The 12,156-nt window shown below is 41.1% G+C and overlaps 1 protein-coding gene across 1 annotated transcript in view; it reads left to right on the top strand.

The window, feature by feature from the left end:
* The window catches only part of LOC118854023 (fatty acid desaturase 2-like protein FADS2B), a 57,622-nt gene extending 50,103 nt beyond the window's left edge, over nt 1-7,519 (top strand). Inside the window, exons 10-12 of the mRNA XM_036764330.1 lie at nt 511-590; nt 4,275-4,400; nt 7,468-7,519. Coding sequence (XP_036620225.1) covers nt 511-590; nt 4,275-4,400; nt 7,468-7,519 — 258 coding nt within the window. The remainder of the gene's footprint in view (nt 1-510; nt 591-4,274; nt 4,401-7,467) is intronic.
* Nucleotides 7,520-12,156: the final 4,637 nt, after the last annotated feature.

The raw sequence follows: 12,156 nt of genomic DNA, 5'->3' as shown, positions 1-12,156 counted from the left end.
AAAGATTAAATGAAGGAACTAAGGATATTCAGCCCTGAGGAGAAAAGAATAAAGGCATGATATCTGTCTTCAAGTGCTTATTTGAAAGGCTATCACTTGGAAGACAGGTTAGAGCTTTCTGCTTGGCCTTAAAGGGACCAACCTAGTAGTAGTTGGGAAAAGTGGCAAAAGGAGAAGATTTGGCCTCAAAATAAAGGGGAGGGAAAATCTCTTAATAAGTAGGGGTCTCCAAAAGTAGACTGGGTTGTCTTGAAAAACCAATGGATTACCCATCATTGGATGTCTTTAAGCAAAAGTTAGGTGGATATTTTTCAAGTATTTTGTAGAGGTTGCTTCTGGCTCACTTATAAGTAGAAATCAATGTCCCCTCACTATCCCTTTTACCTCTGACATTCATTGATTCTGTGACACAAGGAGCTCTGCATGAAACACATTGAGATATGGGAGGAGCAAAACTCCATGACTCATACTCACTGAAGTCAAATATTGTGATTTGTTTTTTCTTGGCAGGTTTTGGCCACCTGTAACGTTGAGCAGTCCTTCTTCAATGACTGGTTCTCTGGACATCTCAACTTCCAAATTGAACACCAGTGAGTAAGAATGAGATTTTTGCTAAAAAGAGATAGAAAAGGTCATTTAACTCCTCTCCCTAGTACCTCATCTGGATGACCCTAACATAATCTGGTCAAGAAGATGGAGCACTGCATTTAAGAGACAGGAATTAATCCACCAACAAGCATTTATTAATCACCTACTATGAGTCAGGCATGGCATTAGACTGTACAAAGTAGGTACCACTTCCACTCACTGTTCCTAGTTTTGTCCTCTAAAGCTAAGCAAACAAGGTCTAACTCCTCTTCCAAGTGATAGCCTTTCAAATAAGCACCTGAAAAAGCTATCATACCCCTAATTGTTCTCTTCTCTGGGCTAGACATTCCTAGTTCTTTCACCTGATTTGTGCTAGGCTGGACTCTAGTACAAAGAATGAAACCATCCACACTTACAATGAGACTGGGACCAAATCCCACCTAAGATACTTACTATGTGTGAACACGGTCACTTAACTTCTGTTCCTGTTTCTTCTTCTGCAAAAATGGAGATTCATAGCAAAATGGAGATTTATTGTACCTACATCACAGGACTGCCATGAGCCTCTAATGAGATTTTGTATGCAAAGTATAAAACTTAAGATGTTACATCAACACGAATTATTATTAGCCATCAATCAACAAGCATTTATTATGTCTACTACATGGCAGATATCAGCACTATCATTACCATCATCAATCCATAAGTTGATTTCAACCGTGATGGGAACTCCCCTTTAATTAGGCAACTTCCTCTGTTAATGCATATTAATAACATCTTAGTAGCAACCAAGAGTCTAACAGAGTTGCCTGGGGCATGGGGAGGTGATGGAACTTGAACTCAAGTCTTTCTTACTCCTGGACCTATCTTGCATCTAATACAACCTGTGGCCTCTCATTGTTATTGTGTAAACATCTCTGACATGACACCACTAGGGGGAGCCCAACTTTGCTCAGTAGGAGCTAGAGAGAAAAAGTCATCCAGGCATTCCCCACACAGTGGTTATGGTCCACAGTCTGTGAAGTATGACACATTGGAAAAGGGAGAGAAGAGAAATTTCGGCAAAAGCAAACATTCATTAAGCTTCTACTGTATACAGGTCCTTGAGCTAGTCCTGGGATCATAAACTTAGACTAGAAGAGATCAGAAAAGACATCAAGTCCAACACTCCCATTTACAAATGAGGAAGCTGAAACCTGATAGGCTAAGTGAATTAATTGTGTAAGATCACACAGCTAGTAAGTGCCTGGGATGGGATTTGAACCATCACCTTCCTAACTCTAACTCTGACATCCTCTGTACCACACCACTGCCTATCAACTGAACAAAATAAATAATTTACACAACTACTTCTCCTTAATGGAGCTTGCAATCTAGTTAAGGGATAAGACATCAAACATAAATAGCTATAATACATTATATTGAAGGAAGAATCCATTAGAGTGTTGTAAAACAAAGTTCTCTTCAAGGATCGATGAAGAGGGTCTTTATGGATAAGGAGGATCAGGAAAGGTATAGGGAAGGAGATCCTATCTTGAGAAAGGCACCATAGTGGATAAATCTATACTCCTGAAGTCTTAGAAAAATAGTGTTAACATTAACTGGTAAGACATAGGACTGACTTGTTGACTGAGTTCCAGGGAAAGCTGATCTGTTGAATAACAATGTTCTTCTCTGATACTTTGGTGTTCACTTTAGATAGTCTAGATCTTACTTCGGATGATCTAAGTATCTATTAGATACTTAGAATTTAGATATTTGCTTCTTTATCACTAAGATTGAGAAACAATGTTCCATGCCCAGGCCCAGCTACATATTCCAGGAATTTACTAGATTTCTAGATGAAGTTCTAGAAGAAATTGAAAAAAAAGCAGTACCACATTAGGGAGTCAATCTCCCTGACTGCTCTCTACTTCCTTAGTTCTATTTCTTTGTGTCAGTCACAGCGGGTGGGTGTGGGATGGAGCATCCTTCACTTTGGGAGTATTTTCAGATTAGAGGTACAACTGGAGTACAGTGATAAGTACAGATTTATTCAGAAGACCTGAGTTCAAAACCTAGCTCTTCTGTGTACTTACTAACTGACCTTAGGCAAGTCTATGAGCTTCAAGGCCCTTATCTGTAGAAAGGGGATTAAATCTCCACTACCTGGTTCATACAGTTGTGCTAAGGGTCAGATGATAAGATAATAAACATGAAGGTCCTCTTTAGAGGGAGAGAATGAGAGACAGAGAGAGGGAAAGGAGAGAGAGAAGAGAGAGACGAAGGGAGAAAAGTAGGGAGGGAGACAGACAGAGACAGAAAGAGAAAAAGAGAGAGAGAGAGAGAGAGAGAGAGAGAGAGAGAGGAAGGAGAGACAGGAGAGAGAAGAAGGGAGAAAGGGAGGGAGGGAGACAGACAGAGACAAAAAGAGAGACAGAGAAAGAAAATCTTCTGTTGGCACATGGGTTTTCTTTGCCTCTTCACCATTGTGTGAGCCACTGTTTTATAACAAACATTGATTCAGAATATATTTTTAAAAATCAACTTACCATTATCTGAAGATAAAACATATTATAAAAATACAAACAGCAAATAAAGAAAATTTAAAGAGAGCAGCAATCAGGTTGGGGGGTGGGAATGGGAAAAGAAGCAGAGAAGGAATGAATTCACTTGGTCCCAGTATTAGTGAAGTTAGAGAAACCACAAAGTTCTCTCCAGGCAGATCACTCCTTAATGAGGTCAGGAAGCTAAACAAGGCTCCACCTGCTCATGATTATACTTATTTGGAATAGCAGACCCCTTTGGTTGGGTGCTGGCACTGGAATTAGTCCATACCCCTATAGCCCTCTCCTTTCATGGGGCTCAAAATTTCCCTCAAATCTGTTGAGGGAAGCACCATCCTGTACATCCTCCTTCCGTATCCTTTAGGCCGTCCTTCCCACTGATACAAAACTACACTTCCCATCAGCCCCCTTGTCAATAAGGAGCTACAAATGTAAAGTACTTTATACAATTTAAAGGGCTACATAAATATCAGCTACTATTACATCTCATGCTCCTCACAACACCCTTGGAAGTAAACCAATATTGGCTGTGATTGATAGATGAAGAAAGTAAAGCACAGGAAGCTTGAAAAACTTGCCCAAGATGACACAGCCAGTTAATGAAAGAGCTAGAATTAGAACACAGGTCTCCTGACTGTTGTCTCTTCAACTAATGCTTACTCTGTCCATCTATCCAGAAGATAGTGACCTTCATTCTAATGGATAATCCAAAAGAACAGATAGATCAAACAGTCCTTTATATTTGATATAAAATATAATGTAATTTTTTCTCGAAGAGCTTTGCTTTCATAATTACACTTGGTGTGGACTAAGATTCTAATTCATTGGCATTATCTAACTGCGGCCTGTCTCACAGACATGTTCAGTGAATGGATGTGAGAATGGTACAGTTCTTAGAACTTCATTAAACAGAGATAATGTATGTTCGTGATTGTGTTGTCCTTGGTGCTATGATGGATCTGAGATCTTTCTGATAAGAGTTTTCCCTCCACCAGTGCAGTTTTCACTCTTCCACACCATCCTAATTGTGTGCTCCTGTCCATATCTTCCCATAGCAGACCTGTAAGAATCAGCAAAAATGTAGTATGTTTCTTCTGATGTCTAGGTTTAATATTCTCTTCCTTCTCTTTGTTTCTCCAGCCTATTTCCCACCATGCCCCGCCATAATTATTATAAAATCGCACCACTAGTGAGGTCACTATGTGCCAAGCATGGAATTGAGTACGTGAACAAGCCAATGTTAGAGGCGTTTGGGGACATTGTCAGGTAAGAGATGCATTTGAGACCCACAGAGAACCCAGTACAAGGTTAGCTACTATAGGAGTTATACATGAAAAATTAAACATTGCAGACTCTGAGGAGCTCACAATCAAACAGTGGAGACCACAATAAGGCATTTGAATACATCAGGGAATAATTAAAAAGTCAAATAAAATCAAGCAAACAGGCATGTATCAATTACCGATTACCACTTTACACAGTTGTAAAGTGCTGGGGATATAAAGAAAGGCAAAAGAAAAATCTCTGCTTTCAAGAAGCTCACTTCTAATGGAGGGGGGGAACATCATGCAGACAGCTGTGGACTAACAAGGTGTGTATGGGATAACATGAAGTCATCTCAGAGGAAAAGCAATAATGTTAAGGGGAATTGGAAAAAGCTTCTTGTAAAAGGTGAGGTTTTAGCTGGGACTTGGGGGAAGCCAGGAGCAGTGATGAGGAGGAAGAAAATTCCAGATGTGAGACCCAGCCAGTGAAAATGTGAGGAGTTGGGAGATGGAGTGTCTAGTTAGAGGAATAGCAAGGAGGGGTGTCACTGGGTCTCACAGGATGAAAAAGGGAATAAAGTATAAGAAGACTGGAAAGTTAAAAAGGGTCCAGGTTGAGAAGGGCTTTAAAAGCCAAAGAGATTTTCTATTTGATCCTAGATGTAATAAGGAACACGGGGAGTTTATTGAATAGAGGATGGGAAACACTGCCAGACTTCCACTGCCCCAGGGTGTTGGCAATGCCAGGGAGAATATATGCGTGATGTTACAAAGGTTAAAAAGCAGGATATAACAACCGATTCTGTATGGAGGTTGAGACAGAGTGAGGAGTAGAGGGTGACATTCAGATTGCAAACCTAGGTAGCTTAGAGGTTGGCAGTGCTCTCAATAGTAGTAGGAAAGTTAGGAAATGAGAGAGGCTTGGAGTAAAAGATGAGTTCAGGTTAGGATGTGCTGAATTTGAAATGTCTATGTGACATCAATTTTGAGATGTCTAATATGAAAATGAAAATGTAAGACTGAGGTCAGTTGAGAGGTTAGAACCAGGTAAATAGATCTAAGACTCAAATACAAAGAAATGGTAATTAAATCCGTTGGAGCTAATTAGATCACCAAGAGAAACAGTAAAGAAGGACACAGAATATAATTAATCCTAACAGTGTGAAAATAAATTAGGAGGTCAGAGTAGGGATAGACAGTGTGATGTGGCAACCAGACAGCTAATAAAACCTTGATCTTTATTGAGGAATATAGCATCCAGGAATGAGACAATTATCATCTCATTGTATTCTACACTCATCAGGGAAATCTGGTGAACTGGGTCTAATTCGATCTCCTTGTTCCTTTTCGGTGTCACTTGATGGATCATTGGTACCCTGCTCCCTAACTGTAGGGGTTCCCCCAAGCTATGCCCTGGGGCCTCTTCTATCTCTACACTGTATCACTTGACAACTTCAACGATTGCCATTGATCATAATGATTATCTCTATGTAAATGACTCGATGATACCTAAATCTAGCTGTGTTTCTTCTGAGCTGCAGCCCATCATCTCACCAATTACCTATTAGATGTTTGAATTAGATGTTCCATAGAGAACTCAAACTCTACTTGTCCAAAACAGAAACTCAGCAACTCCTCCCCAGCCATAGCACCCCCAAAAAAATCAACCCCTATTTTGAAATTCTCTAATGTTCTTAAGAGCACCATCTTCAAAGTTTTCCATGTTGATGTCATCCTCATTTCATGATTCTCATTCACTCAGCATATCCAATCAGTTGCCAAATCATATTGTTTCTCCTCTTAATGTTAGTCTTGAGGCCCAGGTTACATCAAGCAGTTGAAATATGAAAGAAAATGGTTTAAACTTGATCTTTTTTACCTCAGAGGGAAGAATTGTGAGCCATGAGGTGAATTGGTAGAGAAACAAAAGGGGTTTTATGTATGAAAAAAAATATATTAATAACTAGGCTTATCCAAAGTCAAAGAAGCTGTATTAGGATGTAGTAACCTCTTCCCTTATTTGGAGTCTTTCAAATAATGATGCCCAGGGGACCATTTTGTAAAAGAATTTCCTTTTCAAGTATGGTCTAGACTAGATGGCCTCTGAGGTCCCTCGCCATTCTATTATTCTGCGAAATCACTGAGGCCTGAAAATGCTGAGAAAGGCTTCATCAGGCAGGCAGGCAATTAAATATTTATTAAGTACTTACTATGGTGCCAGGCACTGTGCTAAGTGCTGGCAACACAAAGAAAGTCTGTGCTTTTAAGGAGCTCACAGTCTAATGGGGATGACAACATGCAAACAACTATGTAGAAACAAGCTACATGCAGGACAAAAATAAATCAACAGAGGGAAGGTACTGGAATTATCATCACATGGAAGCTGAGACCTGAAGGTTGGGTAGTTTCACACAGTGAGGAGAAGAGGGCTCCATGTGGTGTAGACATGAAAGAAGGTGTAAGTGATTCCCTGGAGGTACTCTAGACGTACAAGGGCAGGAGAGAAGAGCCAGCTGTCTAAACTTGGATTTCCACCAGGGGTTGCAGATTTCTAAAGGATATGGGAGAGCCAGATACTAGGCACAGGAGTGGTGTATAATCAATCATTCTAACCTATAGATGATGCTGAGGATCCTAAAAGTGGAGGGGGTAGATCAGGATGAGTGGAGCAATTTGTGGCAGCACCCAGTGCTAGGCCCCTGGATTTTTTCCCCTTATGTCTTCATAGATATAAGCAGGGGCAGTTTATGAATGGCTATGTGGATCATGACTCACACCATTTAGTGCCCAAATACAATTTGCACTAGAAATGGGAGGGGAAGAGAGAGAGAGAAAGAGAGAGAGAGAGAGAGAGAGAGAGAGAGAGAGACAGACAGAGAGACAGACAGAGAGACACAGACACAGACAGAAACACAGACACAGAGAGAGACACAGAGAGACAGAGTCATAGAGACACAGAGACAGAGAGTGCACAATGAGGAAACCTGTGATCCAAACCAGTGTAAAACAGCTATCCAATCTGAGTGACCAGGCTGAGTTGACCTTGTCTTTGTTTTGGCTTCTTATAGGTCACTGAAGAAGGCTGGTGATCTCTGGGTGAATGCTTACTACTACACCTGAGATGGAAAGCAGGCAGTCAGATGTTGGGCACAGGTTGGGGGTTGGGGAAGGTATTTTCATTGCTTTATTGTCCTTGAATGTTGGAGCCATTTGACCATGCCAGCTTGCTATCCAGACCACAGATGCAGAAGCACCAGACCTTGTCTTGCAGGACTATCACTCAAAATAAGAAATAGAAGAAAAAAGACTGGTTTGTGTCAGAGGGGAGAAGGGAATATGGGATTCTGTTTTCTGCACATCAAAACCTAGTCTTTTCAGCAGGCCCAGTCTGGGCCATCTCCTTTCAAATCAGGAGTGCAATGCATAATAAAGCATTTCATAAATGTGATTCATTGAGAAAGAATTGAGCAAGGAGATCATTTAGATAAGTTATAAAAATTCACATTTCTCTATAGCTTTAAGGTTTGCAGAGGACTTTCTTTCCCCCACAACAACCTTATGAAGAAATTTATGCAAGTATAATCTTATACATTTTACAAATGAAGAAACTGAGGCCCAAAAAGGTTAGTCACATAGGTAGCAATACTTGGTCCACTGCAGTTATTAGACAGGAAAACAGGTAGTGTTATTACTTGGAGGAGGGAGGAACTGTTTATGGCATGTCTGTTTGGGATGAAAAATCACATCTTTTCATTCTCAGTGAAGCAGAGCTGATATTTACGTACAGTTGGCAAAGTACTCAGCCCCTTTTGTGTTATGAGCTGAATTTCTCAGTTGAGAGAAAAGCAGTACGTTGGTCCTACTTACACAAACATAGGAATCAAGAGGCAAAGCCAGGTCTCTCTTGATTCCATGCCCATCCAGAGCTCTCTCCTTTAGGACACACAGCCTCTTGGGCCCACAAGCCCCAAATGCCAACTGGCCCAACAGCTAAAGGAAGGTTCCTAAAGTGATTGTTGGAGAGCAGCATGGTTTCCTGTCTTCTCTTTACAAAATCCCTTTGTTCATCATCCCCAAGGCACACGGTTCTTCCTCAGGTTCCCTGGGCTACAATGCCAGTGGCCATGCTTCACGAAACAGCCCATATAATTGGAGGGGACTGGAATCAATGGAGAGGCCTGACCCAGCTAAGGCATAGCTCAGATGCAAGGTCACATGACAAAGGCCTCATCACCTCAGCTTCTTAAAATCCTTCTATGGGCGTCCTCTTCCAATCGTTCCTAATGTTTAGTGTTCTTTCTGTCTTCAAATTGACTTGTCTGTTCATAGGCTATATTCTCCCAGGAGATTAAAAGCTCCTTGGGACAGAAACCATTTTTTTCATTTTATCATTGCAACCCCAGTGCCTAGCACAGTGCCTTTTACTATAAGTTCCTAGCAAATATTTTGATGATTCTGATTGTTGAAAATGCATATGTCATATAGTTTTATCCTTCAAGGCTCAACTCAGGTCTCACCTCCCTTAAGACCCCTTTCCTGACTCCTTGGGTTATCTTATCTTAAATTATCTTTCCTCAAATTATCTTATATTTATGTCCCTATTTATATTCTATGTCCTCCACTAGAATATAAACTCCTTGAGGGCAGGAATTGTTTCTTTTCTATATCCCCAGCATCTAGCCCCGTGCTTTGGCAAATAGGAGAAGGTCATTAAAAGTTTGTTAAATTCCTATTAACACCTTGAAGACAAGATTGAAGAACATTCTCAGGACCACTGTGATTTCAAAAGTGCATTTTTTCTGCCTATTTAAGTGGTGTTAATCAATGTGGGCTATAACTAGGATTAGTCTACTGAGTGATCCGAGACCAAAATGGAAGATCTCTCCACCTATGTTCAACTCCAAAACCCACACTCCTAAAAATAACTTCTCTAATGACTAATCCTGATGTATGAAAATATATCGACTTTGCTAATCATACAAGTAACAGTTATACACTTACATACACACACTCTTTCCAATAAAATTTAAGCTACTTGAGATTGGAGACAGTTTCGTTGTTGTTTTCATTTATACCGGGCCACCAACAGTGCTTGGCGTGTAGCAGGATCTTTAAAAATATCTGTCGGATTCAATTGAATTGAATAAGGTATAAATGAATTATCCATACGAGTCACTAGAGGGAGGATCTGCACTAGGGAATTCCCTCTGCTAATAAAATCGCAGATCCTGATTTAAAAAAAAACAAACCAACAACTCTGCCATGTTTGATCTTGAACCCCTACTACATGTCTCTATTGCTGCCAGTAACCATTAGCAATCCTACCCTAGTATTCCCCATGTTCTCCCTTCACCTTAGTGCAACTGTGGTGAGACTTTTCCCAAGAGGACTTTCTTAAGCGTATAAGAACAAAAGAAATTTACACTTGTCTATGGCATGCAAAGCACTTCTCTCATGCCAACCTATGAGTAGATAGCACAAGTATTCTTGTGTCCATCTGTAAGGGAGGAGGCTGAGTACTGTGATTTACCCAAGGTCACACAGTTAAGAGCCAGAGCCAGGATATAGAAGGAAAAGAATAAAACAAACTCCCAGAGGGCAGAATTAGAGCATTGCAGAACATGGGAATCCACTGCCACACAACCCCTCCCTCATTACTCTGCCCTCTGATTTTCTTAGAGTATCATGTAGCTTATCTATGCCCCGGCCTATCATACCTTGGGTCCTGCTTATTTACCTACCTGGTGTAACTCTGTTATTAGACTGTTATTAGCTCTTGCAGGGCAGTCTCTTCTTTCATATCACCAGCATCTGGCCCGGTTGCCAAGAGGCCTCACTGTTTTGCCTTAGGATAAAGGAAAAAGAAAACAATTCTTCCCTCCTCTGGATTCACTGATATTGCCACTTCAGGCTCACCTTTGGAATCCCTCTGAATTACCTACTTGTTACATACCCTGAACTGAGCACTCCATTTCTTTTCTCCAAATCTTTACAAAGGCTGTTCCTCTTGCTGGGAATGCAGTCTTTTGCCTGGATGAAGCCATTTGCCTTGGTTGTACTCATACACATAGCTCTTATGTCCAAAACCTAAGCCGAACTAAGGGTTCAGGAAGGCAGTGAGCTCTGTCACATGGTTTGTTCCCTTCTGGTGTATGTCCACTGATCAGGCAGATAGGCTATAATTACACCTCATGGTTAAATCAATTGATACATGATGCTTTTCTTTCTGTTCCTTGAAATCCTGGACCTTATTGTTGGAATAGCCCTTTCATCTCACTAATGAGAAACTGAGGTTCAGAGAGAAAATGGCCTAAGGTCACACAAGTAGTAAGTAGCAGAGAGAGGCTTTGAACTCAGTCCTCCTTCCTTGAATCTAGTGCTGTTTTCACTAAATCATGATCCCTTGGGGCATTGACAGATATTTCCATTAGAGTCTCTCAAATGTACTGATGCCAGTGCCATGTGATTTAATGAAACTAAGTGTGGTGCCATGCAGAGAAGATAGTCTTGAAGCCAGGAACCCAGAGCACAAAGATACCTCTGATGGTTTCTAGCTGTGTGACCAAGAGTAAATCACAACCTTTCTATGCCTCACTTTCACCTTCTGTAAAATGGAAGTAATAATTATGTCACATCCTTGACAATGTTATAGTGATAAACAACAACTATCGTTAAAACATTATAGAACGTTATTTGTTATTATAGTTATTGGGACATCTAGGTAGCACAATGGATAGAGTGCTGGGCCTAGAGTCATGAAGACTCATAATCCTGAGTTCAAATCTAGCCTCAGACACTTACTAGCTGTGTGACCCTGGACAAGGCACTTAACCATATTTGCCTCAGTTCCTCATATGGAAAATGAGCTGGAAAAGGGAATGACAAACCACTCTTGTATCTTTGCCAAGAAAACCTCAAATGGAGTCACCAGGAGTCAGACATGACTGAAAAACCACAACAGCATTATAATTATTACACTAAATACTGGACCGGTGATTTCATTGCTATACCAAACTCCCAGGTAAGGATGCTCCCTTTATCAATGTAAGTCAGCAGCTTTTCTTCAACTAAGAGTCATAGAGAATTATCTAGAGCTCTGAGAGGCCAAGTGACTTGCACAGAATCATGCAGAAAATATGTCAGCAGTGGGTCTGGAACCCATGCCTTCCTAGCTCACTGCCTGGCTCTTTCTCCGCTGTGCCACTCTCCCTCTCATTATAATTATTATTCAAACCAAATCCCTGAGAAGAGCCTGGAAAAGCAACAGAAACTCCTCTGGGAAGCCCAGCTCTGAGACAGCCCAAGAGCAGCCAATGAGGATTTTTCTCCTGAGCTCTCCATGGTCCCCAGGGCTAGAGAGGCCCAGGAGAATGGGTCCCAATTGCAAAGACCTGGCTTATGTATAGCTCTATTCAGTGCACCTGCAAGGATGCTTTCTTAACATTCCTGTCAGCCTGGACTTGGTGGAAGCAGGAGAATCCCAAGTGAGATCCCCGGATGTTCAAGGAAGCATTCATTCTCCATTGTCCCCAGAATGGTGTATTCTAGGAGCTAAGGGACTGGTTCTGAGGCTACGCAGACCCTCCTCTCATCAAAGCCAAGATGGAAAGACAGTAGGAGGCCCTGATGATGGGGTGAGTCATTAACCTTCTGCATTGCTGGGCAACTTACTGGCCTTCAGAGGAAGGACCAGATCAATTCTAAAAGGAAAGAGGAGAAGCATTTGCTTGAGACAGAGAAAATCACTGCTTATAGAA

This window comes from Trichosurus vulpecula, chromosome 6 (genome assembly GCF_011100635.1).
Source record: "Trichosurus vulpecula isolate mTriVul1 chromosome 6, mTriVul1.pri, whole genome shotgun sequence".
Taxonomy (NCBI): domain Eukaryota; kingdom Metazoa; phylum Chordata; class Mammalia; order Diprotodontia; family Phalangeridae; genus Trichosurus; species Trichosurus vulpecula.
The sequence above is the reverse complement of the archived record's forward strand: the minus strand, read 5'-3'. Positions and strand labels throughout refer to the sequence as shown.